This window comes from Delphinus delphis, chromosome 2 (assembly GCF_949987515.2).
Source record: "Delphinus delphis chromosome 2, mDelDel1.2, whole genome shotgun sequence".
NCBI lineage: Eukaryota > Metazoa > Chordata > Mammalia > Artiodactyla > Delphinidae > Delphinus > Delphinus delphis.
Window position 1 is genome coordinate 124365619 of NC_082684.1, and position 11456 is coordinate 124377074.

An 11456-nucleotide genomic window follows, 5' to 3' on the forward strand; every position below is an offset into this window, starting at 1 on the left:
TATTCATATTTGCCAAAATTTGGAAGCAACAGAGGTGTCCTTTCATAGGTGAATGGATAAACTGTGGTACATCCAGACAATGGAATATTATTCAGTGCTAAAAATGAAGTAAGCTATCAAGCCATGATAGCTTGGAGAAATCTTAATTGCATATTAGTAGGGGAAAAAAAGCCAATCTGAAAAGTTTACATATTGTGTGATTCCAAGTATATGACATTCTGGAAAAGGCAAAACTATGGAGATCTTAAAAAGGGGGTTTGGGGGGAGGTAGGGTTTGCCTGGGGGTTTGCCGGGGGTTAGGACGGAGGTAGGGTGAATAGCAGAGCACAGAGGATTTTTAGGGTATTGAAATTATTCTGTATGTCATGAAGGTGGATACATGTCATTATACATTTGTCAAAACCCACAGAATGTATAACCCCTAGAGGGAAACTTAATATAAACTACAGACTTTGTATGATAATGATGTGTCTGTAGGTTCATGGATTATAACTCATGACCCTCTGGTGCAGGATGTTGATATTGTGAGAAGTTGTTTATGAGTGTGGGACGGGCAAAGATTATATGAGAATTCTCAATTTTGCCCTCAATTTTTTGGAAGCCTACAGCTGCTCAAAACTTATCTATTAATAGGGCTTCCCTGGTGGCACAGTGGTTGAGAGTCCGCCTGCCGATGCAGGGGACCCGGGTTCGTGCCCCGTTCCGGGATGATCCCACATGCCACAGAGCAGCTGGGCCTGTGAGCCATAGCCGCTGAGCCTGCGCGTCCGGAGCCTGTGCTCCGCAACGGGAGAGGCCACAGCAGTGAGAGGCCCGCGTATCACAAAAAAAGAAAAAAAATTATATTAATAAACAAGCATACAGACAAACAAAAATACGATACAACCATTTCTCACCCACTAGAAAGCTTAAAATCAAAATGGCCAATTACATCAATTTTGGCAAGGATTTGGAGCAAATAGAACTCTCATACATTGCTAAGAGGAGTACAAAATGGTACAATCACAATTTCACATCTGCTAGGATGACCAAAATAAAAATGACTGACAATACAAAATCTTGTAAGGCTGTCAAGCACGTGGAATTCTCATAAGTTCTGGAAGAGTGTATGTAAAACATTCTAACCCAATGGTGGAGAACTGTTGCAGTTCCTTATAAATACACACGTATCTACTTTATGAACCAGTCATCCAGTCTGACATTTACACAAGATACATGAACATGTACTTTAAAAAGAAGAAATTTAGAAGAATTTTCAAAGCAGTCTTTTTTTATACTAGCCCCAAATTGTAAATGTCTCAATGTCAACAGGTAATAGATAAACAAACTGTGCAGTATATAAAGTTGGAGTTCTAGTTGGCATCAGTAAGTAGCAAACTTCTGATACATGCAATATGTTTAAATCTAAAAAAAAAAAGTTGAATCCAGACACAAAAAGAGTATACACTATACTGATCAGATTTATATGAAATTCAAGAACAGGTAAAACTGATATATGGTGAAAGAAATCAGAAAGCAGCTCCCTTTGCACATGAAAAGATGCTCAACATCTCTATTAGAGAAATGCAAATCAAAATTACAATGAGGTCTCACCTCACACCAGTCAGAATAACCATCATCAAAAAGTCTACAAATAACAAATGTTGGAGAGGGTGTGGAGAAAAGGGAACCCTCCTACACTGTCGTTGGGTTGGTGCAGGCACTATGGAAAACAGTATGGAGGTTTCTTAAAAAACTAAAAATAGAGTTTCCATTTGATCCAGCAATCCCACTCCTGGGCATCTATCTGGAGAAAACTCTAATTCGAAAAGATACATGCACCCCAATATTCACAGCAGCACTATTTACAAGAGCCAGGACATGGAAACAACCCTTGTGCCCATCGACAGATGAACGGATAAAGAAGTTTGGTTGTGTGTATATGTGTGTGTGCATATATATATATATATACACACACACACACACACATATATACAGATACACACACAATGGAATATTACTCAGTCATAAAAAATAATCAAATTTGCAGCAACATGGATGGACCTAGAGATTATCATATGAAGTGAAGTAAATCAAAGATAAATATCATATGATATCACTTATATGTGGAATCTAAAAAAGTAATACAAATGAATCTATATACAAAACAGAAACGGACTCACAGACATAAAAATCAAACTTACAGCTACCAAAGGGGAGAGGGTGGTGGGGAAGGGATAAATCAGGAGTATGGGGTTAACAGATACAAACTACTCTATATAAAATAGATAAGCAACAAGGATTATTGTTTAGCACAGGGAACTATATTCAATATCATAATAACTGATAATGGAAAATAATATTAAAAAATAGCAGTTGCCTTTGGAGGTGAAGGAATTGACTGGAAAAGGGCACATGGACATTTATTTGGTAAAGAAAGTGCTCTTCATCTTGTTTTGACAGATGGTTACTTGGTGACAAAGTTCATTTAACAGAATGCTGTATATCTATGCATTTAACTGTATGTTAATTATGTCTTAAATTTTTTAAAAAAGTTTTGGCAACGCTGGTGTAATGGCCAAGAAAGCTCCCTTTGGCAACAAATAGATTTGGCTTCAATTCCAGAATCTGCTATAGATTTCCAGATTTGTGACAAGTTAATTACCATCCTGAGCCTCAATTTCTTGATGTGTAAAATGGGGCCAAACACTTGTGGATTTTGTGAGGAATGTACAGTGTTTGACAGCTTTTAGGGTGGTATTTGGTCAAATAATCACCATTCAATAAATAGTAGTTACACAATTTTAATGAATCTCTCACAATTCTTCTTTCAAATGCCTTGTACTTCTGACATACCCTGTTTTTGTTTTTCTTTTTTCTTTTAGTGCTCTATTTGTTCACTCATGAATCTCCCACACCTTTGGATTTGTTTTTCTTTTCATTGCTGTTGCCAGCATCACACCCCTACCCCCACACTCCAAGCAGAAGTAAGTACTCAGTTATTTGCATCAACTATGACCAATATGAATTTTAAACAATGCAAACAACAATACTTTATTGCACTAAAAATAGCATATTCGTATCCCTCTGTGTCTATAAGATCCAATGTCAGATTTTTCTCTGTACATAGCACCATGTCAGGCACATACTAAATCCTTAATAAAAGGCATTTCATAAGTAAATAATTTTAGACTTTGTGAAAATCGTAACTATTTTACTCACTTATCAATATTTACACCAAGTCTAACAGCTATCGAGGAGTGAAAGATGGGCGCTTCTAGGGCTACTCTTACACTTTCATTCACTAGCTCCTTACTGAACACTCAGAATGATCTGGGGATAGAAGAGTAAGCAAAACAAGGCTCCAGTCTCTATTCTTTCCATGTTGCAGACAATAAAGAAATGGACAAATTCTTCATACATCTGGCTCAGTGATTTTCCTATTCCTGTTTGTCTCGCCTCATTTCTCCTTCCCCCAATCTTTTCCATTACTTGTGTTATCCTTTTGTTATATACTTATGCAAATACTGAAAACTCCTTTCTAATTAGAAGACAGACACCTACATTCCATGGATGTTTTGTATATACATATATATATATGTGTGTGTGTGTGTGTGTGTGTGTCTTTTATTTTCTATGCACCTTGGATTTTTAAGCTGTTTCATGGAGAAGGAAGGGAAGGGAATTTGACAACACTTGGATCAGAGGTATGGAGATGGGAGAGCATATGCACAAAAGGGTGGTGGGACCCTCAGGAAGCTAGAACATTCCACAAGGAGAAGAGGGGTTTTTGGAGACCTATTTAAAGCTTGTAGTTCAAACCCACTAGACTCAGGACATTATTGGGTTTTGCTTTTATCAATATTAAAACAGTCGACCTTCACAAAGGGGCTATATGTCACTCGATTCCTCAGGTGTTACTGACATTGGGAATAGGAAATTTGTCAGTAGCTAGATCATCAAGTGGCCTGGGTCTGAGAGCACTGATTGTCCAAAACAGGCAGATGTATTTTCCAGGGAAGAATAAACCCGATTCACCCACCATTACTGTACCCAGCAGAACCACTGGATTCTCATACCCCAATTTTTCTCAGATAGTTCAATAACATTAACCAAAGAGTTGCAAAGGTGCTACCTTGACTACCTTCCATTTATAATGACACCTACATTGCCCACCCCTTCATAATTCCTGATAATTTGCTTTTGGCTTCTGTATCATCCGTGGGTATAAACTGGGCCTCCTTTGACATAATGGATTTGGTGGGGGTTGACGTTGTGAGGCAGTGCTATTCATTAAGCTCCAACCTCCGTGAGAACAATTGGGCCCTGCTGGTAACCATTTACTGTGTGGGATGATCCACAGCATGGTGGACCAAAAGCTAAATCCGCCATAATCCTGAAAAAAAAAATGGTTAGTGGGAGAACTTGATCTCTGATGAATTTATATATTGGAATTAGAGGAGGAAAAAGTGCTTTATTGAGGGTAGAAATGTCATAGGCTGAAAAATAAACTGATTTTTCCCAAAGCCATCCACAGCCAGCAACTGTTATGTGACAAGGTTGGTAATAGGGGAACATGAGGGTTATGGGTCCAGAGTTGGCGCCCATGAAGTCGTTAGCTCTAAACCCCATCAAACTGAGAAATCTTATATGGATTGACTATTATTAACCTACAGGAGGGATCTGAAACCATGAGACATGGAATATCCATTCTGTATAAGCATCTTTCTGGGGTTATATAGGCATGACACATCAACAGCCACCAGGGAAGAGCTGCTGGTCTCTGAAAAGAAGATGTTCCTGGGGGATAACAACTCATTTCTCATCCCTTCAATTGCCAGAAAAACTACTGAAACCTCACTCCCAAATTATTATTTCATTATTTAAGGCAATAGTAAACTTGGGAGTGTGTATATGCCTTCACTGGGATTCATAAATTATCAAATTTGAGGAGGAGTGGGGTGTAGCCTTCATCATTCTCGTCTGCCCCCTTGTGGCATCTTTCATGGTTTTTTTTTGTCACTGCAGACTCTTGCCCTAGGCTGCAAATAGCCTCTTCTAAACTAAACATCTTTGATATTTAGTATGTTGTACATTTCCAGAAAACTACCCAACTAGAGCTGAGACTGTCATTTCCTTTCATCATGAAGTAGTATAGTGTTACTCAATACATTTGATGTCTTCTGCTTTATCTGTTAATACATTGTTTGTCTAATTTTTAAACTGATTTGGCTGAGTAGATGTCCCCCCAGTTCTGTGTGTTACTCTTCATCTGTTTTTCCTGTATATGAACCATGGATCTATTCATTCACCCATTTTATTACTTTCTAGTGCATTTTTTTTGGTTGTCGCTGTTACCATTTCTTTCTTGCTCTGCAACTGATAAACAAGTAACAGGAAACATACCTGGTCCTTTCATCCCAGTTATTCCATGGGAATTATCCCCCATACTAAAAATGCTTCCTCTCATGGATGTCTGGAACATCTCAATTTCCAGGATCTCTTTCCTTCTCTATTCTTTGCCATCTTTTTTCTCTTCCTGGGTCTGAAAATGCCTGTATCCTCCAAGAAAGACCTTTCATAGGAGTTTCACCCTAAACACTCTTCTTCTGCATCCACAATCCCTGCAACAGCTCTATTTCCATGAAGAGTATCTGGACTCCCAGCTCATTTATCTTCTGAATCCCAAGCCATTATACAGGAGTGTCTGCAGGGTATCTCTCTTTGGCAGGTCCACAGCACTGTAAATGCCCGTGTCCCATCCAATAACCATCAATCTCTCTTCCTACCAGCTTCCACTGTGTCCCTAAGAGAATCATCTACACCAGCAATTTCCCACTTTCCCAGGACACACGTCTCTTTCACACTTACATTAAATTATAATAGCTGCCTACTATCACTCTTGAAATATATATATGTATATATATATATGTGTGTGTGTGTGTGTATATATATATATATATATATATATATATATATATATATATATATATATATTTCCCTTCCTCCGGCTCCAGTTTTGCTGTATCTGAGCTCAGACCACACCATCTCCCCCTTCATGGATACCTTCCATGTTCCCAGTGGTCTGTTCCCAACTCTATAATGCAGTAGAGTGATTTCTAAAACATAAATCTGTTCCTGTCACTCCCCTGTGAAAACTCATCCATGGGGAGTCTGACGAGGCTGCATTTGGGGACTGGACGGAGTGAGGAGGGATCTTGTGTCAGCCAGGATTTCTGGTAGACGCCCCTATGCACTATCCACTTGTGGTGGTCGGGGGCGGAGAAGGGGCGGGATTGAGCCCCCTTCCCCCCTCCTCCTTACTGCGGAAAGCTGCAGAGCTAAGGGCACTCACTTCCTATTCACCAGTCAGCAGGGAGGAATCCTCTCAGCAGCCACGTAGGCATTCTCTTCTCTCTGGAGGAAAAGGCCCAGCAGCTGTCGGAGGAAAAGGCTCACCAGCTGTCAGAGCAAAAGGACATGTCGCAGCTAAGTAAGAATTTGGGTGATTCGAGTCCCCCGGCGGAGGCCCCTAAGCCTCCGGTCTATAGCCGTCCTACGGTTCTGATGCGGGCTCCGCCCGCCTCCTCTCGGGCTCCACCAGTCCCTTGGGATCCACCTCCGATTGATTTGCAGGCTTCATTGGCCGCTTGGCAGGCACCTCAGCCTGCTTGGGAGGCCCCGCAGGGCCAGCCGCCTGCCCCAGTGGCTCCCATGGCCCAACCTCCGGCCCTAGGGGGCCCGATGGTCCAGGCTCCCCCTCTGGGAGGCCCGATGGGCAAGCCTCCAACTCCGGGAGTCCTGATGATCCATCCTCCCCCTCCGGGAGCCCCGATGGCCCAGCCTCCAACTCCGGGAGTCCTGATGATGCATCCTTCAGCTCCCGGAGCCCCAATGGCGCATCCTCCCCCTCCGGGGACCCCAATGGCTCATCCTCCCCCTCCGGGGACCCCGATGGCACATCCTCCCCCTCCTGGGACCCCGATGGTGCATCCTCCCCCTCCGGGGACCCCCATGGCGCATCCTCCCCCTCCGGGGACACCGATGGCTCACCCTCCCCCTCCGGGGACACCGATGGCCCATCCTCCCCCTCCGGGGACCCCTATGGCTCAGCCTCCAGCTCCAGGAGTCCTGATTCCCCAGCCTCTGACTCCGGGAGTCCTGATGGTCCAGCCTCCTGCTCCAGGAGCCCCGATAGCCCAGCCTCCACCCCCGGCACCCTTGATGGCCCAGCCTCCGCCTCCAGGAACCCCGATGGCCAAGCCTCCAGGTCCTGGAGTCCTGATGATCCATCCTGCAGGCTCAAGAGCTCCGATCACCCAGCCTCCAGCTACAGGAGCCCCGATGGTGCAGCCGCCTGCGCCGGCCCCACCTGCGCAGCCTATGGCTTCCTGGGCCCCACAGGCTCAGCCTCTGATCCTGCAGATCCAGTCACAGGTTATAAGGGCTCCTCCGCAGGTTCCCCAGGGTCCGCAGGCCCCGCCAGCGCAGCTGGCCACACCCCCGGGCTGGCAGACCACTTCTCCGGGATGGCAGGCCCCACCGCAAGGCTGGCCAGCCACGCCCCTGGGCTGGCAGACCACACAGGTCACCTGGCCTGCTCCAACGATTGCCTGGCAGGCACCTCTACCTGTGCGCCCGGGGCCACCACCCATCCGACCGGGCCCACCGCCCATCCGCCCGGGCCCCCCGCCGGTGCGCCAGGCCCCACCCCCAATCCGCCAGGCACCTCCACTGATCCGCCAGGCACCGCCACCCATCCGACCTGCCCCGCAGGTCCTGGCCACCCCGCCGCCTCTCTGGCAGGCTCTGCCGCCCCCACCACCTCTGCGGCAGGCCCCACAAGCTCGGCTGCCCGCCCCGCAGTTGAGGGCGGCTCCACCAATTCGGGCGGCCCCACAGGTGCCGACGGCCCCTCCAGCACTGCAGATGCCCACCGCACCTCCCGCTGTTCCGCAGGCGCCCCCGGCCGTGATGCCAGCCCCTCTGCCGGCCGCACTGTCAGCCCCGCAGGCTGTGCACTGCCCACCCATCATCTGGCAGGCCCCGAAAGGCCAAGCTCCGGTGCCACACGAGATGCCAACCTCAATGGAGTTCCAGGAAGTTCAGCAAGCCCAGGCCAGCCTGGCCTGGCAGGCTCCAAAGGCCCCCGGGCAATTCTGGCAGGCCCTGCCCACCCAGGAGGCCCAGAGGCAGGGCCCACCACTGGTTCAACTGGACCAGCCCTTTCACGGGGCCTCCGCCTCCCAAAAGGCCCTGCAAATCCAGCTACCCACCCAGCAGGCCCAGCCCTCGGGCTCGCAGGCAGAGCTGCCAGCCATGCACCTCCAGCCCTCCTGGCAGGGCCCCCCCTCAGCCTTGCAGGGCCAGCCCGGAGCCCCCTTAGTGGGGGCAAATTTTCCCATGGGCTCTGCTAAATCATTGATGACTCCATCAGGAGAATCCAGGGCCTCCTCTATAGACCGTAGGACCTCTTCAAAAGAACGTAGGACCTCTTCAAAGGAACGCAAGGCTCCTTCAAAGGACCGGATGATCTTCGGTGGCACTTTTTGTGCTCCCAGGGCAATGCCAACTGCTGGAGCACACCTGCCAACTCCCTGGAAAAACTTGCCTGCCGCATCTGAGACCTTTACTGCCACCCCAAGGGTCTTTCCATCTACCTCCCAGTTCCAGCCTGCCTCTTCTAATGCCTTCAAAGGCCCGTCTGCCACCTCAGAGACCCCAAAATCACTGCCACTTGCTCTGCAGGATCCATTTGCCTGCATTGAGGCCTTGCCTGCAGTCCCATGGGTTCCACAGCCCAACGTGAATGCCTCGAAGGCGTCCAAGGCAGGGCCCAGCATCCTGATGGCGACGGCAGCTGCCCCCAAGGCAATGGCCACCACTCAAGAGGCCTCGAAGACCTCCGCTGAGCCTCCACGTCGTTCGGGCAAGGCTACCCGGAAGAAGAAGCATCTGAATACCGAAGAGGAGGATGGCAGGGGCCAGATGCTGAGCATGAGCACCTGGCAGGCCCCCAGGCCCTGGGAAAGTGTGGACTTCAATGACTGGGAGGTTCAAACCCCTATCCAGGTCCTGTGTGACTGGGAGGGCCTGAGCACCTCCCATGGCCTGAGTGGCTGGGAGGGCCCGAGTACCTCCCGGATCCTGAGTGGCTGGGAAGGACCCAGCACTTCTTGGGCCCTGAGTGCCTGGGAGGGCCCGAGCACCTCAAGGGCCCTGGGTCTCTGGGAAAGCCCAGTTAGCCCTCCGTCCTTGATCATCTCTGAGCTCCCTAATCTTGCTCAGGGATTTGGTGCAACCCAAGATGACCCCAAGATGGAGACTCAGCCACTGTCTCCCTTGGATGAGAGAGCAAACGCACTGGTGCAGTTCCTCTTGGTCAAGGACCAAGCCAAGGTGCCCATCAAGCGCTCAGAGATGGTGAAATTCATCATCCGTGAATATAAAGATGAGTGCTTAGAAATCATCAGCCGTGCCAGCCACAAGCTGGAGTGTGTCTTTGGTTATCAATTGAAGGAAATTGATCCCAAAAACCACTCTTATATTCTCATCAACAAGGGTCGGAAGGGTGAAGCAGCGTCATCCTATTTAGACAGGCCCAAGGTAGGACTCCTGATGGTGGTTCTGAGCCTCATCTTTATGAAAGGCAATTGTGTCAGGGAGGACCTGATCTTTACTTTTCTGTACAAGTTAGGGCTGGATGTCCGGGAGACACATGGTCTCTTCGGAAATACAAAGAAGCTCATCACCGAAGTGTTTGTAAGAGAGAAGTACCTAGAGTACAGGAGAATCCCTTTTACTGAGCCAGCAGAATATGAGTTCCTCTGGGGCCCCCGAGCATTCCTCGAAACCAGCAAGATGCTTGTCCTGAAGTTTTTGGCCAAGCTCTATAAGAAAGATCCACGGTGCTGGCCATACCAGTACTATGAAGCGCTGGCAGAGTGTGAGTCTGAAGATTTGGATGAGGATAAGCCTGGCCCCGATGATAAAGCCGATGACCCCACCAGCAGCCCCCCTCCCCGCTAATGTGGTTTAGCCGATATCTCATTGTTCCTTTGGGTCCCCGGCCTGAGGCCACTGACAGGGTGGGGTGGGGGGGACGTTTTGTTTCTGGTGTTTATGTTCCAGTTCTCTGTGTGTAAGTTTGAATTTCAATTTGCTTTCATATCTGCCAAAGCTTTGTACATTTTCATGTGGTGTTGATTTCAACTGGCTACTGTTCTATTTGGTATTTTGGCATCTGTATTTTTAAGTGAGATCTGTGATTCTCTGTTTTGTGTTATAATTGTTATGTTTTGCTATCAGAGTTGTGCTGGCTTTGTGAAATGAATTTGAGAAGCTATCCATCTCATTCTGGTACAGATTATGTAGCATCAAAATAGGCTGTTCTTCGAACGTTAAAATGACTCATCAGTAAAAGCTGTCTGCAGAAAAGTAAATATCTATATCTATATCTATATATAAATATAATTTCAGCATAACATGGAAGTGTTTGTCTTTATTCTAATTTTTATTCTAGATAGTGCGAGCCAAGCTTTACCGTATTCTCCAAATACAGCTGAACATCAAGACAACTACCAGTGATAGTAGAAACCACGGTGACGAAACTGCTTTTCAAAGACAGTGCTACATGCATTGTAATTAGGCAGCGATTGCAATGGGTGGTGAAACGTAAGATTAAAGCAAAAGTAAAACTTAAGTCAGCAAGGCTGGATCAAGAGGAGGTTTTTAATCCTCTTGACTCCTCACAATAATCCTTCAAAGTAGGCATTATTCCCATTTTGTAGCTGAGTGTCTAAGGCTCAAGTAGAATAATTAAATGGGACATGTCTGTGCCAAGGCAATAATGTTGTAATTTGGAGCAGAAAATATTCTTAAGGTTATGTGAGAAGTGAGGACCATCTGCCTGCAGGACCACAGCTACCAAGTTTGTTAGCCACAGGGATGAATTGGCCAAAGGGGCATTGGTCAGTCATGTGGTGGGTGGTGGGTGTCCAGCAGCTCAGGAAATGTGGGTTTCATCAACACATTGACACGGGCATTGAAACACACTCCCTGCAAAACATCCAGGTTTAGAACAGGGAAAAGGAAATACCAGGCTTCACTGAACTGGGGATCCTGCAGATTGCAGGCAGTAGGGGGGAAGGAGGCGGACAACACGGAGGTCTAGCTGAAGCTCCTGGGAGGGGCCATCAGTTGTAACATACAGGGGACTTCAGCTGGCAACGTCTGATGTGCTAAATAGCCTTAGTCAGCCTTTGGGTGCAGGGCCTGGTGTGGGAGGGAGTGGATGTGGACAGGGGAGTTTCGGAGAAAGATATTCATGCACACCTGACCAGGCTGGTGTGTGCAAAAGGACTTTCCTGAAGGTACCACTGTCTTCACGTGGATTGGGACCATCAGCGCTTCTGCCATCTCTACTGTCCTAGAAGGATCCAGAACCCCACCCCTAAACCCCCCTTCTCTTGGTGAAG

General features: G+C 47.1%; 1 protein-coding gene across 1 annotated transcript; it reads left to right on the top strand.

The window, feature by feature from the left end:
* Positions 1-6459: 6459 nt before the first annotated feature.
* On the top strand, positions 6460-10463 carry MAGEL2 (MAGE family member L2). The gene has a single exon (XM_060003658.1). It carries the CDS (start codon positions 6460-6462, stop codon positions 10006-10008), a length of 3549 nt encoding a protein of 1182 aa, XP_059859641.1. The 3' UTR covers positions 10009-10463.
* Positions 10464-11456: the final 993 nt, after the last annotated feature.

Excerpts from the sequence above, each read along its gene's own strand:
- MAGEL2 (XM_060003658.1), top strand. The coding sequence starts at position 6,460 with ATGTCGCAGCTAAGTAAGAATTTGGGTGATTCGAGTCCCCCGGCGGAG.